The following is an 18,810-nucleotide window of genomic DNA, read 5'->3' as shown; positions in this document are numbered from 1 at the left end:
AGAGCTAAAAAAAACACAATGTGGACAGGATCCTCCTAACAAAGAGTATTTGGGCTTCGTGTGGTGGCTTTCCCGTGCTAATACGTTTAATTATTCACCCACGATCATCTGTCCGCTGCTAGATGAAGGCCTACCTATGTCGTCACCGTGTCTCATGGCCTTTGCATCCCTGCATCAATTTGCATATTCATAGTCGAGGACAGCAGGAATCATGGAGATTGATATTCATGTCTTCGAGAATATCAATAAAACTTTATTTCTTTAGAGGCACCTTTATTGAAACCAAGGCATGTATGTTGAACTTCTTTCGCACCGTACAAAGCCAAACGTACTAAACACGACATAAAGAATCCGCCATAAAAAATGTAAAACCAGAGTAATTATGTTACTCTACGGCCATACCTTTTGTATGCCATGATAATCGGGGTTCGGGGCCGTCCATAAATGACGTCACGCATCTAGGGCGGGGTCAGACATTTGTGACGATGTGTGACAAGGGGGGGGGGTTGAGAATTGTGACATCACATCAAAATGCGCAACTTTAAATAAATATAGACAATATTTTCTAATTAATTAAATATATTTTTTAATGAACGTTTTCTCCTACAACATCAAAGTAAATTAAATACGCACTACAATGACAATAGTTTAAAGCGATTTGAAGCATGTTTTTTGGGGGGGGGGGGGCAGAGCTTTGTGACGTCATTTGAGGGGGGGTCTGACTTTTTGTAACGCCGTGTGACGAGGGGGGGGGGGTCAAAAATAGCGTGACGTCATTTATGGACGGCCCCTGACGTATTACGTTTTTTTTTCTGTGTGTGTTTACTTTGGAGGGTCAGGCAGTCAGCCCCCTTATCCGACGAGGTATAGGGAATTCCACAGAGTGGTTGGGGAGGCGGCGGGGGGGGGGGGCATAGAAGCAAATGTAACGGGCCCCAGAAGTTTGTAGTCGCACCCTGGGGGGACATCTCGCGAGCGATCACTCCACCGGTGGATGATTGAAGCGGTGTGTCGGGCCAGTGGCTAGAAATCTTCGCTCTCAGGTAGCAGCATCCCAGGTCGTCGCCGGGGATTTACCTGTTAGGAGGCCGCCTTCGCACCGGCAGCTAGTACAGTCCACGGAGTCACCGACTTCACGTGACCGACCCTAACCCAGTGCCCTTCATTGCAAGGCCCGCGGCCCCCCTGGCCGCGCCTGGTGGACTTTAGTGCGGCCCCTGACGGGCAGACCCCGACAATACAGAAATGGTGAAAACACCACCCCCCTCTCCACCATCATCACCATCATCGTGCTGCCGTCAAAACACAATGGTTTCAAATGTGTGGCGGCCCTCACTGACGATGTCTTATCGGCGATGGTGCCCCCCCCCCCGCCGCCCCCTCTGAAAATTCGTGAAGAACACTGCCCTAGACGAGCCAGCCAAGCGACTATGTTCGACACTCTGTCAAGGTTTCTCAAACTCCAGTCCTCGCGACCCGCCACGCGACGCCTTTCCGCGACGACCAATTTGCTCCCCATTCAAATGCAAAGGAACTCGTCCCACGTGGCACGCTGGGCAATTGACGCCGTCTGTCACGTGGGACGCGTTCACGCGGACACCGAGGTCACAATCTTATTTCGAAGCGGCTTCATTAACGCAATAGCCGTGCTGATTTGCAGAGGTGGGACAAAGTCATTGTTATGCAAGTCCAAGTCGAGTCGCAAGTCATCAAATTCATGACTCGAGTCTGACTCGAGTCCAAGTCACATGACTCGAGTCCACATCTCAGAGGTGGGACAAAGTCATTGTTATGCAAGTCCAAGTCGAGTCGCAAGTCATCAAATTCATGACTCGAGTCTGACTCGAGTCCAAGTCACATGACTCGAGTCCACACCTCTGCTGATTTGCATCTTCCTTGTTCTCTCTCCAATGGCAAGTTTGTCAATGGTCCTCTCGTCTCTTACGTTAAATCTGCCTCCGCGTTTCAAGTCTCCTCTGATGATGCACGTGGCCTGCTATGTCGGCACTGTGGAGGCGAGGGTTGGCGGTTCGCGCGCACGATGTCACACGACTCTTGATCCCTTTTGGGCGTCGAGGTGCCGTTCTCTGGCTTGCCAGGAGAATGCGGTGCAGTGGAGTGCGGACTAAATCTCCACGTGCACCATCTGTAAGGGGATAGAGTCCCCCCCCCCTCGCACGCGTTGGGTTTTCTCCGGTTTGCTCCCACACGTCAATAATAAACACTCATCATTGATTGGCCCAAAACCTCTAAACATGCACGCACCTCCATGTGTCGGGGCTTAGTGAGTATTGCGAGATGCAGTTCGCGTGAAATACACTGCTGTATAATAAACGCAATCTCCATATGTATAAAAGGCAAAGTTGTGAATGTGTGTGTCTGTTAAAAATGTTTAGCGTACTTCCCGACATGCAACAAACTTGAAATTTGCCATGTGGGTACTTTCCAGACTGTACACCATGCAACAATTGTTAAAATATATTTTTTTTTGGGGGGGGGAGCTCAATAATGCAGATATTTTTTGCACAAGTGAGCTGTGACGTCACATCTGTCACGTGACCCGCGCACGTGGAAGCGTAACGCATTGTAGTGTAGCGGTTAGCGCGCCGCGCTACGAACCCAGCGACCCGAGTTCGATTCCCGCTCACGGCCATCACCAGTGACGATTATTTGAACCGGTCCTGGGCCTCCCCGAGGTCGACTCAGCCTCAAACGAGTAACTGCTGTGGTGTGTCAACATCGCCACTGGGGAGACAAAAGCGGCCGGGCTTGGTGAATCCTAGTCCCGGGCGAAGCCTGGTCGTCAGGCTAGTTATTATAGTATTATTGTTTTGCCATCAAAGCAGTTAAAGATAATACTGCATTGTTCCAATAGGTGGCGCTGGAGGCTACGGCATGTAATTGTCCTCTGTGCTCTTGCCATCGACGGCTGAGTGAATGTTTGGATGTTGGATTTATTTCGTACCGTACGTAGCCAACCGCGCTAATCGGAGGTGCGGGAAAAGGACAACACACTAAACAAAAAAAGGAGCTCTAAAGAATTGAGTTTTCGCTGTGTCCGGCATTGAAATAATCAAATATTTCTCTGTTTAATTCACAAAGCTGTCGTTGTTTTTTGGCAACGTTTCATTTTTTTCTTCAGTTGATCATCATCATCATTATAAATCAGTCTCGAATTTATCCACTGCTGGATGAAGGAGGCCTACCCACGCCGTTGCCTTCGATGTCACGATGCATCTTCTCGCACTGCTGCTACGATAGCTGAGCTCATCACGGTGGCCACCCTGCATTTAAACATCAGCAAGACATAGGCGCTAACTGTAGGCGATACGTGTGGCGCATCATTGATGGGTCCGTTAATATATCTCTCTCCTTTAAAGCTAATTTTATATTGAACTTGTGTGTCTCTCTGACGCCCGACCACTGAGTCGTGACATCGACTGAAAGTTTCGCTGTATGCAGTTAGTCAGTAAATGTGCAGTGTATCAAAAAATAATAAAATCATCCATGTCTCGAGTTTCAAGGCTGGCTGCTAGCTGGGCTCCTCTCCACACCAGCAGTAACTCTGGCTGCGGGCCGTTGCCACCTAAACTCGCTGGGTAACTGGCTACACGGAATTTTTTTGTGTGCAACAAAAAGCATTGAGTTGAAACGGCAGAATAAGAAGTTCGGAAGACATCTACTACTACTAATAATAATAATTGTAGAAAGTGACACCGAAGCAGTGGAAGTAACGAATACAGAATGAGACTGACCAAGGGGCATTTAAAATTACTCTACCTTTTCAATCTGTGCTCATTTTCATGTAATTATTTCACCAGAATATATAATTTCCACAGAATAGAAACCCCGCTCACAATACACATTAGCTTGGCATTTTATTACATGAAAGCGGATTACTTTTAGTGCTCCCAGTATGGGAGGAAAGTGAAGATGAAAATGACAGAAGCTGTCTCTCTTTTTTTTTCCATTGCAGAGCCAAAATTCCAGATGCGAGCCGCTCGTTCTGCCACCGAGCCGGCCGGCAGGTTATAATGTCCCGCTAGCAACAATGAAAGGAAACAAATACTAATGCAAGATTTAGCAATGCAACCAATCAATGTATGTATCGATCTTGATTTGAAGCTTTCGTGACTGCAGGAATCCATACTCGTTGGTTCTTTCGGTAAAGTCACGTGGGTAGAAAAATAATAGATCACGACGTTTCGATGGCAACACAAGCAATCGTCATCAGGTGGGACAACCACAGAAAAAAACTGCTGAAGTAGGCTTACTTTAGCAGATTTTTTTTATTGCTGTGGTTGTCCCACCTGATGACGATTGCTTGTGTTGCCATCGAAACGTCGTGATCTATTATTTGTCTACATACGTGATTTTACCCAATGTATGTATGTATGTTGAACTTCTTTGGCGCCGTACCTCGTCAACCGTACTAATCGGAGGTGCGGCAGGACAACAAACTATAGACAAAAATCGATTCTGAAGAAATTATTTTTTCAATCTCGATTTAAAAGTGCATAGCTCCCGTGTCCCAATACCAATGGGTGAATGCCGCCCTACGTTAGGTAGGTCATGGCAGGTGTTTGACCATACTTCAGCACGCTGGTCAGTGCGGCTTGGTGAAGGTGGGAGAGCATAGACGTTGGCGCAATGTACAGTACAACAATGGGAAGAGGGTAGCGTAGGGAGTGGAAAGGAGGAGCACACGACCGGTGCTGATACCCACTTGCCAAAAATGTAATAATCGTGGCCGGGTTCGTAGCGACACAAAACGTGGTCCCATGACATTTCCTTACCAGAAGGGGCCGTCACACTGTTACCCATCATCATCATCCCGGGCCTTCTACAATCGGGCTCATCATGGGACAGAGTGCTACACGTGATCGACAGCATCAGCCAGCACGAGGAGAGGTTAGGCCACCGATGTAACTCAACGTCGCAATCTCTCTCCCTGGCGGTGCGTGGCGCTATCCCCAGCGCCGTCAGCAGGGGGCAGAGGCGACACGCAGTTGGTGGGCGCCGAGCGGCACGCGGCAGCCACGGGCGTCACGAGACCACTCAGCCGGCCTCACGGCGACAGCGACGTTGGCTGCGAGAACTCACAAACACAACGCCGCGCTGCTGGGAGAGGCCCCAACGCAGGAGATCCCCGGGAATTTGATCTTCCAGCGAAGCTCACGGCTCGCCCTGAAACCGCGTCAGCACAAACCATGGCCAAGATGCGGATGCCAGATGTGCAAAGGGACCGAACAAAAAAAAAAACCCACCATCTCTCAAGTCTGCGGTCATCCAGAATAGACGATCAGACGTATAACGACGCAACGCCCGATACGTCGCAGCGACGATCCACTACGCTGCTCGTGACACCGTTGCCTGTCTTGACTCAGTTGGGCGTCAAGTTGAAGTTGTTGCGCTGCATCTACATCAGGCGGACGAAGATAGGGAAAGTTGAGCGCGTGAATCGATCACCCCCCGTGATTTGATTTGCCTCGTGGTTCTATTAAATTACCGGATTCATTCATTGCTATACCGAAATTACACGTGCGCCGACTCGCACTGCTGACCAGAGCGGTGAAGTATGGTCAAACAACGACCCCCCCCTCCTCACCCAACATGACATGACCACCACGGCGTGCGGTGGACTTATGTCCAGCACTGGATTGGTAAACGGGTGAAACACGTTGATTGTATTGTTACTAATATACTATTATTGCTGTGGGTGTTTGTGACTGAAAAAACTCGTCTCGTTTCGTGATGTCTACACGGGCAATGCTTGTTTGCGTATGCGAATGCGCGGGGTTTCCTTTCGTCGAATTTAAGTCCAAACAGGCGGCAGATATGTAGAGATACACGACTGTTTTTAATAATCCACGCGACATTTCAGAGGTCGCGGTGATCACTCCGTGCGTTCACCCGCACGTGGCGACGTGGATGTGCGCGCGTGCGCATGTTCATCGACATGTATGTTGCGTACACACGCGTACAGTGTGGAGGACTCTCACCGGAGACTGGCATGTTCGATCAACTGCTGGATGAATGCCTCCCCTCCCCAAAGCCGCCGACCGCCGCCGCCTCTCGCGGTTCTGCGATGTAACCATAATAATCATATTAATCTATCATCCTGCGAGCCTGTTGCGTGATGTATTTATTTTAACCAAGACCCTTCCTTGAACCCTGTGTTCGAGAACGGCCTATATTGTTCTCGACGGACTCATCGTTGACTTTGAGTGAAGGCAGTCATCGACCTAACATGTCCATCGATCATAAATACCGCCGTGTATTTTTAAACACCGCTTGTGTATGGCCATTTATGGGCTTTTTAATTATTTATTTCAGAAACTGGGTTAAGTCATAGGCCAATGATGAAATCACCTGGAATGCGCCCAGCTTTTTGCCAAACCTCGGAAGCTAAGCAAGGGTTCGAGGCTACATAGAGCCATGAGTCTGCATAGGGTCATGAGGCTGCTGTTTGTGCGGAGCGACCGTGTCAGTAGCGGGGGGTTGTCCGGTAAATCCACTGTTGTACTCCACTCCAGTGCTCCAACGTCTATGCCCCACGCATTCACTCACTCGCCCGCACTGGCGACAAACGTGGTGAAGTATGGTCATATCACCTCGCCCCCCCTCACGCCCTCCCCACACACCTCGCCCCCCGCACGACGTGGCGAAGACCTTATCCAGCTGTGGATCGATAACATGTCTGCACAGTACGTAGTATTGTTGTTACTGTTGTTATTAACGACGGGGTAGATTTATGAATGTTAAATCTGTACATTAGTTGGCAACAGCAGGACAGCACGCGTGTGTGTCCAACGCCTTTTTGTGACATCAGCCGGGCGCAACAAGATTTCTCTGTGAACTCTCTCCCCGTGTTGGAATCTTTTTCTCGACCCTATTTTAAACAAGAACTCGCCACACATCCCAGGCTGACATTCGTGACGATCACGGGATTCTGCTGGATAATTACAATTTGAACAATTATAATTATCATTCATTATCACGACATATATCACCTTGTTCTCTATAGTTCACTTAAACTGTGACTTGACAATCAAGATATGTGTTTCTAACTGGGAAACTCGTTGTTTTTCGCCAGGTTATTTCGCAGAGGCTCTTGTGTGCAAAAAAAAACGGTTTACATATTCGGTTTTAATGAAATGCAAGCGTACGATTTTACGTTGCATAAAACGAATTCTATACCTATTGTGTCGTTGCAGAAAGTGGGCACATTGAGGTTCAACTTGTGCGGTCAGTCTTGGGAGTCTTCTGATCACACCTGGCCACTGCGGGTCGGTGGAGGAGGACTTTCATGAAACCCGCTCAGATGTCAACCGCCACTGTTGCTCGAACGGAGGTGGCCTGGTTTCATAGGCCTAGGTCGTGCTACTGCTTCTAATATAAATCCCATACATCGGGGCATTATCTACGAATTTGAACACCGCTCGCTTTGTATAGCGACACTTGTGGCAAATATACCCGTGTTATTTTGAACCTGAGTAATTGTACATTTTAGCACCTTTCTATCGATAGCGCCTGCGTCTGAATCTGTATCCTAGAACTTGCTGTGCCTAATGTGTGTTTTCGTACAAGATATTAAACATATATTTTTGCCAGTCTTATACAACCATAGGAGGAGGCGTCAGTGTGCATTTGGACAACATATTCCAGCGCGTACAGTTGGAACGTGCATACATCTCAGATGATTGTTGTTGTTATGGTTGTATCTGTTGTTGTTGTTGTTATGGTTGCAGCTGGTGTTGTTATCGTGGGTCCGAGTTTGTGAGTGGGCCAACGTGCAGAGTTGTGAGGGTGATGAGGTTACGGGGTGAGGTGATCGTGTGAGTGATGGGGGGAGTGGTGACGAAGACCTCAGAGAGGTGGAAAGGGAGGGTTTGGTGAGTGGCGAGTGAGGTGGTTGTGAACGGTGGCTGTGAGTGGTGGTGTGTGGTGAGGGATAACTGAGAGATGAGGTAGCCTTTGGTCACGGGTGCGGGGGTGAGCGAGGTGGTTGTGAGGTGATCGTGAGTGGTGGTGAGAGCTGAGTGAGGCCAGGGTTTGTGTGCGGGGGTGAGGTGCTGCGGCCGGTTGTGGATGATGATGATGATGGTGACGGGGAGTGGTGAGGGAGGGGATGAGGGGAGGAGGTTCGAGGGGGAGAGGGAGGGAGGGGATGGCGCAGAGGGCGAGGGGACGGGGCTGCAGGGAGGGGGGTACAGCATCGTGCACCTTGGGGCCGGCTTATCCAATGGGGCTCCGGCCCGACCCCCGCGCGGAGTCTCCACGCATAAAAGGCGCGCGCCCGCGGGACCCAGCACGCGCGCGCCACAGAGAGCGAGAGAGATATTTATAGAGAGAGATACAGAGAGACATAGGGGGGGGAGAGAAAAAAACAGGTTCTGTGCTCTCCGTCTCTCTCCGCTCGCTCACCTGAGCGCGCGGGGCCAGGCCGGCGCACCTGTTGTACCTGCAGACACACTTACCTATCAGCGGGAGGGCAGGCGACAGGTACAAAAGAGGCACTTTTACCTGGGCAAGGGACACCTTCGGCACACCTGGAGAGAAGACGCGTCGACAGAAATAATATCGCGCTGCGAAGAGAGCGAACCTCGAGCGAGGAGGAGGAGGTGGAACACCTGCACGCGGCCACACCTGGAGAAGATACACGCCCAGCTGAAGATCCGTCCGCCAGGAAGGAGTCTGCGTAGACACCTCCGGATCTTCGGACGACAACAGCAACAGCAGCAAGCAGGCACGGCAGCTCTACCTAGGAGACGGCACACCTGTAAACGCAGCACCCCTGTCTACGGCAACAACAACAACAGCAACACACCCGCCAGGCCGTTCGCCTTAGTCCGCGGTCTAACATGACGGATGTGTTCGACTGCGGCTCGGCTGACCTGCGGCCGGACTTCATGAAGAGAGAGGCCGACTTCTACGGGCTTCACCAGGCGCACTCATCCCCGACTCTCCCCGAGTCCACATCCACGGACTCCAGCATGAGCTATTACCCCTCTCCTCCGAGCGCCTACGCTGGCTACGGATCCTACTGCGCGCCGGCCTACGGGCAGCAGCAGCAGCAGCAGCCTCTCAACCACTACCCCTACCAGCTGCCGCTCCAGGGAGCTGACAAGTCGTACCACCAGGGCTACCACCAGTACGGGGTTTTTGGTAGCGCCTACGAGGCGTACGGGCAGAGCGCGCCACCCAAGGCTACGGAGGATGGTGAGTTACCGATCTTTCAAACTGAACCGCGTTCACAATGGTGATCGTAATCACCCGTGTGGTCACCGTCATCATCGCCTTCATCGTGATCATCATCGCTATCATCGTCATCATCAACATAATTATCAGCAACAGCGGCACCATCATCATCGCTGTTGACATGAGCCAGTGGCATCCACGAACGCTTTTGCGCAGCGAGATGAGATCGTGTTTAAAGGTTTATTTTTTTGCTTGATCGATTGATGCATTAACCAGAGGTCTGTACCCTTTTGCATCAAGGGTTACCTTAATCGACGTATGCATACTGTGTGTACGCCTAGACTGTATGTTTGCACGTATGTGGAAACCACGTTATGGCGCGTGTTACTAAAGCGCTCGCGCGCGCCATCGTCGTCGTGATGGAGCAGATGTGCGGCGTGGACGCGCGGTGACAGTCGGATTGATCGGCGGCGGACACGCGCTCGACGTAGGAGCGCCGCTCTAGTCAAGGACCGTTGGGCAGTTGTCGCGCACCAAGCGATGACCACGCGTAGGTCGCTGCTGTGTTACAGTGCTCAAAGGGGGCCCCACATTTATCGGCAGCCCTTGAGCGAATATCAAAACATCACAGCGTACCGTGTAAGACGTTGCTTTTCCTCCACGGAAGAGCGTCGATGTTTGATACGGATGAGATATATTTTCGCTCTTGAGCCGTCTTCATAATCGTTAACATCTTCGGGACATGATCAATCCACTGCTGGATGAATGTCTCCCCCAAGCCGCCGTCAGATACTCTTAGTCGATATCAAGACGGAATGACACAATCCCTCGCTCGTGTCATTCCATCTCTCGATCAAGCCGCTCAAACGATGACTGAGCGCGCACGACTGTTCGCAAATGATGACCGCGTTTGTGTGTGTGTGCGCGTCTCTTTCTTTTCTCTCTCTACCCCTCCTGCTCGCCCTCCCTCCGTGCGCAGTGGACGAGAAGGAAGAGGCGTCGCGAGAGAGCGGAGTGCGCATGGTGAACGGGAAACCCAAGAAGATTCGCAAGCCCCGAACCATCTACTCGAGCTTCCAGCTGGCCGCCCTCCAGCGCCGCTTCCAGCAGACTCAGTACCTCGCTCTGCCCGAGCGCGCAGAGCTCGCCGCCTCCCTGGGAGTCACGCAGACCCAGGTGCCCCCGCGTGACACATTTCGCATGCGCGTGTGTGTGTGTGTGCTGGTGTGCGTTGCGGTCCTGGGCCTCCCCTAGGTCGACTCAGCCTCAAATGAGTAACTGGCGGCGGTGTGTTAAACGTCGCCACGAGGGAGACAAAGGCGGGCGAGCGTTGTCAGCGAACGGCCTATTTAGGATGAGCGCATTTCGTGCACGTGTCTAATACCACTTGCCCCCAACAGTCTGTTAAGGCTATGTGTATTGGGGTAATCCTTTGCCTTTGCCGTGGTCAGCCAGTCGGCCGGCCGCGTGTTCCCGTGGCGTCCGACGTATAAAACCACGTACCGCGCGAGAAAACCATCGGTAATGTTGAGTCAGGCTTTTAGGCGAGGCCCCATTCGGCAGGGCTCGGCTCGTAACACGAAGTGGCCACTGCTCGGTTGGCGTGCGTAACGAGGTCGTGTTGCGTTACGACAGCGGCTCTCGCGCAGAGCGCAGCCCGCGGACACGAGGAGGAGGGGGGCGACACGCCCGGCCCCGCGGTGATGCGCGCACACCCCACGCGTACCTTCTGGGTCGAGGCGCCATGCCTCGAACTTCGCGTCATTTGTGTTGTTGTTGTTGTTGTTGCGTTCTCTGAACGAGCCGCGCTGTCACCGAGCGCGGTGTGCGGGATGAGCGAGGTGCGGCAGGGGTGGAAGACGGTGGCGAGGTGTTGACTACCTCGCCGGGTATGCAGGAGGTCGTGAGTTCGATCCCGACCCAGACGCCTGCCGCTGTATATTTGGAGTTTGCGTGTCTCTCTCTCTCTCTCCGTGGTCGCGTGGATTTTTCTCTGGGTCCTCTCCACATTTAGAATCAATATCACGCGTTTAGAGTATTTGGCTGCTATACATTTCCGCGTCTGGAAAATAACTATATGGCTCGGTCGGCCTTACCTGGTAAAATAAAAATAGCTTTCATTTCAAACGGCGAGGCCACCTACCGAACGGTGACAAGAATAAATAACCCAGATATTACGTCCTCCTCCCCATATGTATCTCTCCACGTTAAACAAAATAACACTTTCTTACACATCTCATCGGCCCCGCGTCCTTCGGGGAGTTTTTTTTTTCCCCCCAGCAGCTTTGGTTTATTACAGACAAACTCTGCACCGGGCTCGCTCAAACCAATGCTGCTTGAACCTACTCGAATGCCAAAGGGTGTCTAGGGCTTTTTCTCATAGAAATGCGTCGTAGGTTCGACGCAATGCGACGTGCTACAAAGAAGGGTCATTGCCCGAAACGTCACCTCTTGTATATTCGCTTTCCCTTGAGGGCAATGGTATTGGCGAATGTGTAGAGTTGTTAAATGGAGCTTGCGGTTGGGAGTTTGAGGGCTTGGTCGAGATGAGTGGCTGGGCATGGAGTCATAGGTGCGGCCACGCGTCGTTATGCACACACTCGTCGTTGTTGTTATGAACGGAGACGTGTGGTTTTTTTTATGATGTAAAAGTGAGGGCTGAATAGCCCCAAATGTGACCAGACAACTCCTGGCGTTACCTCCATTCAGCAGCGGGTTGAGTAAGGACTGGACGTGACTTTGTCGTAGATACTCGGTCGTTTCTGAAGCCAGTGAGATCCATTGAGTGTAGGACTGTAAATTTCGATGTAAAGCTTTCGTGACTGCAGGGATTCATCTTCTTGGTTCTTTCGGTAAAGTCACGTAGAAGGGAAATAATAAAATAATTAAAATAAAACATAATAAAATACAATTCTCACGACGTTTCGGCCACAACGCAAGCAGCCGTCCTCAGGTGAAGAACAGGGCTGTCGGAAAGACAGCGTCTTAATGGATTTTGAAGGAATTCAGACGCTGTCTCCCCGACAGACCTGGTCTTCACCTGCGGACGGCTGCTTGCGTTGTGGCCGAAACGTCGTGAGAATTGTATTTTATTATGTTTTATTTTTATTATTTTATTATTTCCCTTCTACGTGACTTTACCGAAAGAACCAAGAAGATGTTGGACTGTACTTTATATGCGACCACTTCCCACGCTCTCCCCGCACGCGTTCACCAATCGGCACTGACACTGTTGTGGTGAAGTATGGCGAAATAGAACCACCCTCCCCCGCGACCCACACGGAACGAGGAGGCCCTTCATCCAACCATAGGGCTGTCTGTGTGTGTGTATATATATGTGTGTGTGAAACTGTGTGTATGAGACTGCGGGTATGAGACTGCGTATATGTGTGCGCGCGTGTTTCAGGCGGCAATTGCAAGTATAATTTTTGCATTGTACATTTTAAATGGGAGACATTAATGATTCATGGTTTTGTTTCTTCCGTTTAGCCACAAACTATGCGAATCATAATCCACGGAGACCGCGATTCCTCGCCATGTACTTGAGCGACCATGAACGAACCAGGATGTTGAGAGTAACACACATTTATTCATGCTTTACTTTAATTCCGCATGAAGTTAAATCAGTTATCGTCGCCACAATTAAATCAAACTCATTTAATGGGATTTGCCAAACACCTTAGCGGCAGGCGAGCTTTCTGAAAGATACAGTGTCGAGACTCAGCGGAGCTCTGCTGTACGGTGGCGAGATGTTAACTACCTCGCCTGGTATACATGAGGTCGTGGGTTCGTTCCCGACCCTCACGCCGGTATATATGGAGTTTGCACGTTCTTCCCGTGGTCGCGTGGATTTTTCTCCTTGTCCTCTGGTTTTTCCCCTCCACGTTTAGAAACGTGCATTTTGGGTATTTGGCTGCTATAAATATCCACATGATAAGCCACTTCGTTGAGCTACCACTTGTGGCCAGGTCGCTTCTGAAAACTAGTTATACAGTTTCGTGGGCCTTTCCTTGCTTGCATGTGTGTATGTTGAACTTATTTCGCACCGTATGTAGCCAACCTCGGTTGGCTGCGGTAGTTATGTAATGTATTTTTAAATTGTAAACATCGTGTAATATTTTGAAACCACGTTCTGAACCCCTATTTTATACACACTATCATATATATAAGTTTAGTTCCTTAGTAATACCTCTATTTTGTAGGACACTTCTGTACATATTTTTAGGAGTTCACTGTGTGTACGTTTAGTACTTTCCGTATCTAATTGTTCATTGGAACTTCGGTTTGTGGTTCGGGTTGTGAGTAATTGTTTGAGCTGAATCCTAAACGACTCCTCGGCCTTTGTCGCCGGATTTTGGTGGGCAGAGAGCGAGAGATATTTCACTCGGAGTGGGCAAAAAATAAAAGTGCTAATGTCATATAACAACAACAATAACCCCTTTCACACCTACCATCTTCCACAATTATTGGAACACATATCCCGGGTGCATCATTACTTTTCCTATTATTATATTTATACATTGTGTGTGTGTGTACGTGTGTATGCTGGTGTTATTGGTTTGGCGTTGAGAAAGGAATTGTCATGAGCCACAAAGCTCAGTGCTAGACACTGAGCAGAAACTATCGAGTCACGCGTGTGTGTGCGCGCGTGTGTGTGTGCGTGTGTGCGCGCGTGTGTGCACGCGTGTGTGTGTGCGTGTGTGCGCGCGTGTGTGCACGCGTGTGTGCGCGTGTGTGCGCGCGTGTGTGCACGCGTGTGTGTGTGCGCGTGTGTGTGTGCGCGTGTGTGTGTGCGCGTGTGTGTGCGCGCGTGTGTGCACGCGTGTGTGTGTGCGCGCGTGTGTGTGTGCGTGTGTGTGCGCGTGTGTGCGCGCGTGTGTGTGTGCGTGTGTGCGCGCGTGTGTGCACGCGTGTGTGCGCGTGTGTGCGCGCGTGTGTGCACGCGTGTGTGTGTGCGCGTGTGTGTGTGCGCGTGTGTGTGTGCGCGTGTGTGTGCGCGCGTGTGTGCACGCGTGTGTGTGTGCGCGTGTGTGTGTGCGCGTGTGTGTGTGCGTGTGTGCGCGTGTGTGTGCGCGTGTGTGCACGCGTGTGTGTGTGCGCGTGTGTGCGTGTGTGCGCATGTGTGTGCGCGTGTGTGTGCGAGTGTGTGCGCGTCTGTGCGCGTGTGTGTGTGTCTGTGCACGCGTGTGTGCGCGCGCGTGTGTGCATGTGTGTGCATGTGTGTGCGCATGTGTGTGCGCGTGTGTGTGCATGTGTGTGTGCATGTGTGTGCCGTGCTGGCTTTCATAGGTGCTCGCTAACAACACTTGCTCCAACAGTCTGTTAAGACTACACGGGGGATCTTTGTCTTGTTTGGGGGGGGGGGGGGGTCGTGCCTAGCGCACTGCACTACGAACCCGATAACCCCACTTCGATTCCCGGCCGCTGCGAACATCAATAGCGATTATCTTAACGATCTCAACCAGCCTTGGGTCAATGCATAGCCATAGGTGAGTAACTGGTGCGGCGTGTAAACCGTCCACAATGGAGAGACAAATGCGGCCGGGCTTGGTGCTGACCATACCAGCCCCTCGTGAGCCGTTTCGGCCATAACTGCTCGTTAATGACAAATGCCCCAACAACGAGGGGTGTTCGTGCGTTCGTGCGATTGGCATCACATCCATCACTGTCTGCAGCATCTCCCACCTTCCACGTCTAACCCGGAACCGCGTCTCTTCCCTGGACGGAGCGCAGGTCAAGATCTGGTTTCAGAACCGGCGCTCAAAGTTCAAGAAGATCGGCAAGCACGGCGAGATGATGCCCACGCCGGCTCAGGCCAGCCCCGCCAGCAGCGACCCCATGGCCTGCGACTCGCCGCCGTCGCCGGGCCACCAGCTGGCCCCGTCGTCCACCACGGGGGGCCCCGGCCACCTGGGCCCCGCGTCATCCCCTTGGGACTGCCCCAGCCCTGCGAACAGCACGGCGCTCTCCGCCGTGCTCATGCAAAGCGCCCAGCACCAGCAGCAGCAGCAACATCAGCAGCATCAGCAGCATCAGCAGCATCATCAGCAGCACCAGCAGCAGCTGCATGCTCAGTACCCGCCGGTTGGCCCTTGGTTTGGGGGGCACGCTCACCTGCAGGGGCCGTCCACGTACGGGCAGCAGCAGACGCCGCCGCCGCTGCTGCACGCGCCACACATCGACGTGAGCGCGACCGCCGCGTTCTAGCGAAGCGGAGCGAGGGGGGAGGGGGGAGGAGACGGAGGATGCGGCGACAGAGCAGCCACGGGCGTCACTTGCGCGACTGGCGAAACTGTTTGGATCAACACGTCCTGTTGTTGTTGGTATCATTACCACCACCAACCACCACCACCACTACTACTACTACCACGAGACCACCTGCACCGCCACGACGACCATCTTTAATGTTGCTGCTGCCACGCGGCGGGGACAATCCGAATAAAATCCGCGCGAATTTTTTTAAAAGACGCAGGCCGACTTGGTGCAAGCTTCAAATGCGTGACATTTCAAGACGCATTTGTGTTTTTTTTACTCACTTACTTACCACCAACGAGTAATTTAAAAAATATATATATAATCGTTGGGTCGTCGCATTAAGTGCATCAGTTGAAGACAAAAAAAACAGCGTAGATATTTCAGGGACAATGGAGGAGTTCGTACGTTGACTTTGTCAGTCTCTCGGGGTCGAGACTCTATGTATTATTATTGTTGTTGTAGCTGTCCTTCGCAGTGCCTTCCTCCGGTTATAGACAACACACACACGACACTTCTAATTTATCAAAGCTTGCAACAACGCAATATTTGCTGAAACAACAACAACAAGAACGATGATGATGATGATCAAAAAATGGTAAAACAAAACAATTACGTAAAGGTATACGGAATTAAATATAAACACAGAATTGTACATAACCCTCTACAACGATATCATTATACCCCACCTCTATACTATTGATATATATTCAGTGTCATATATATAAGTTATTGAATTTCAGTGTCGCTCCCGTGAACGTTTGTTTCGCGTTGTGTTCAAGAAAACTAAAAAAAAAAAATTCTAATATCGCTGTACATATTTTGGCGGCATCTCGCCATCAGCTTTGCGCGTGCATCATGCACCAGTGCACGAACCTCATTGGGTATGGGTCACACACGCGCACATCGTCACACGTGCGCGAACACACGCACGCACGCGTGTACACACAACCCATAGCTAAACATATACAAAAACACACACCACACGCATTCACAACAACAGCAACCAACGAATTTGCACGCATGCACACACACACACACGATCACACACGCACACACTGCCTCGCACATACATATACTCAATCATAATACAACATCCATACGTAGCATACAACACAGACAAAGATCCCCTGTATAGCCTTAATATACTGTTGGGACAAGTGCGATTAGCGAACACCTATGAAGGCCGGCACGGCACACGAGGGGTGGTTGGCCAGCACCACGCCCGGTCGCCTTTGTCTCTCGGAGTGGCGATGTTTACACACCGCACCAGGTACTCATTTTAGGCTGAGTCGATCTAGGGGAGGCCCAGGACCGGTTAAGATAATCGTTACTGGTGTTGGCCATGAAGTGGGAATCGAACTCGTGTCGCCGGGTTAGTAACACAGCGCGCTAACCGCTACATTACAATTCCCCAATCAAAATACACAAACATAGACCCCCCCCCCATATAGCCTTTAATAAACTGTTGGGGCAAGCGCTGTTAGAGAGCGCCTAGAAACAATCACACACGACAACCAACACATTCACGCACAGACAAACACACATGCACACACACACACACACGTACACTCATACACACACAAACACACGTACACATGCACACACACACACACACGCGTACACACACACACACGCGTACACACACGTACACACACATGCACAAACACGCACACTCAGAAGGTTCCGTTCACATGAAACCTTATCCGTCGCTCTTAAGTTTAAGCGCAAAAGGGCGCGCACTTTTGCACGAGTGCATATGGGTAAGCGTAGCCCCTTTACGACAACTTTGGTGGAATATGATGTATTATTTATATTCATTAAAGTTCGCAGTCTCAGTGGCCCCGTAATTTATTTGTAACATGAGACCCCCCCCCCCAATCCCCTGCGCGCGCTAATAAACGTGGACGTTTGTACATTTCGCCTGCTGTGAAATTCACTCGGCCCGTGGCATCCGTGGGCACCTTCACTCACTCCTCACAGCGGCGCTAACGTCGGGCGCAAAAGCATCGTCTTGTCTCCTCGCCTCCAGACATTTCATCTCTCTCTCTCTCTCTCCTGCCGATGCCAGCATCTTTCTCTCTCTATGTCTCTATGTCGAGCATCTCCTATTATCTCCACTATCTCTCGCTCAACTTTCTTCACCAGTGAAATAAAATAAAAAAAACATTCATAGATTGTAACCGCGGGGTATGGAAGCGTTCAATTGTGTGCGTTCCAAAAATATTATCCATGCGGGTTGGCAAATTTGATACTGTAAATCATTTAGTGATGGTAGGGTGCTCATTAGCTGTACAGTACAATTTACGACGTCACTGGGGTGTTTTAGTTTTTAGTTTTGGATCGAGCCAGTTCAGTTCGAGAGTTCGAATGTTTGTTTTCGCAAATCTTCTATCATGGTTATGCATTGTAAAATGATACAATACCTAGCTTACACGTGGGTTTGCGCGTACATTATAATTTTGCCGTTGGGTATTTTTTTTGTTTATAAACGTTCTAAATTGCCAACAGATTTACGCAAGCAAACATCGGCAAACTATTGTTCACACATTCATGAACAAATGCGTACAAAGTCGTTCGCCGTTTTGTGAACACGTGCGTGGCACGCCCCAACGGAGACAGCGTGTCCGATGTACCGTGCACGCGGGCATCGCAGAGCAGACACGCTAGCGCGATTAATCGTGGAGTCTGTTCCGCGACAGCCAGTAAACAACCACGTACCAACGACGACGGCGGGCCCAACATCGTTGTTCGCATGCGGTTGAAAGCGTTGCTGGGACGATGTTGGCCAACCACAACGTTCCATGTTTCACTGCGCCGCTCGCTACTAATAGTGCGGCTATTCATAGGCCAATTTACAAACCCATTCATCAAAACGCGTAAAAAAATACACCCCACGCATTTTATTGTAAGGCTCGGTGGTTTAAAGTTCATTCTCTAGCCTTTCTATTTACGCGTGCTATATGAGGAAAGAGCCATTGCTCGAAACGTCGTCTCATTGCGTACTTTTCCTTTTCAAGGCCACGCACGATGTTATCGAGGAACGCGTTGAGTCATTATTCGAGATCCACCAATCGCTCGTTCAGGATCCACCAATCGCTCGCTCATTCACCACCAACCACCACGACGGCGCGAGGTCTCTGTGCGATATCATCTCAGTCTACCACTTCGCGCAATCACGAAGCGTCGTCCCGCCTACGCGTTCCATGGAAGACGCAGAGTCGGGGGAGATTTTCTTCTCGTCCGCGCCTCTTTTTCCCGGTCGGCGAGCCGGTAGACATTGTCACACCCGGCACACCACATCCACGGATGTGGCCACTGTTTACTTGCATCTTCTTGGTTCTTTCGGTAAAGTCA

General features: G+C 50.8%; 1 protein-coding gene across 1 annotated transcript; it reads left to right on the top strand.

Moving 5' to 3' along the window:
• Positions 1-8,313: 8,313 nt before the first annotated feature.
• LOC144720866 (homeobox protein DLX-5-like) lies at positions 8,314-16,113 on the top strand. Its single transcript, XM_078597964.1, has 3 exons — positions 8,314-9,222; positions 10,181-10,377; positions 14,935-16,113. The coding sequence occupies exons 1-3, from the start codon at positions 8,865-8,867 to the stop codon at positions 15,406-15,408; spliced, it is 1,029 nt and encodes a 342-aa protein (XP_078454090.1). The 5' UTR covers positions 8,314-8,864; the 3' UTR covers positions 15,409-16,113.
• Positions 16,114-18,810: the final 2,697 nt, after the last annotated feature.

This window comes from Lampetra planeri, chromosome 10 (assembly GCF_965212315.1).
Source record: "Lampetra planeri chromosome 10, kcLamPlan1.2.h2, whole genome shotgun sequence".
In the NCBI taxonomy this organism is placed as follows: Eukaryota; Metazoa; Chordata; class Hyperoartia; order Petromyzontiformes; family Petromyzontidae; genus Lampetra; species Lampetra planeri.
The sequence above is the reverse complement of the archived record's forward strand: the minus strand, read 5'-3'. Positions and strand labels throughout refer to the sequence as shown.

Coding starts and splice junctions, on each gene's coding strand:
- LOC144720866 (XM_078597964.1), top strand. CDS start 8,865: ATGACGGATGTGTTCGACTGCGGCTCGGCTGACCTGCGGCCGGACTTC. Junction 9,223..10,180: donor ACCCAAGGCTACGGAGGATG/GTGAGTTACCGA, acceptor CTCCGTGCGCAG/TGGACGAGAAGGAAGAGGCG. Junction 10,378..14,934: donor TGGGAGTCACGCAGACCCAG/GTGCCCCCGCGT, acceptor GACGGAGCGCAG/GTCAAGATCTGGTTTCAGAA.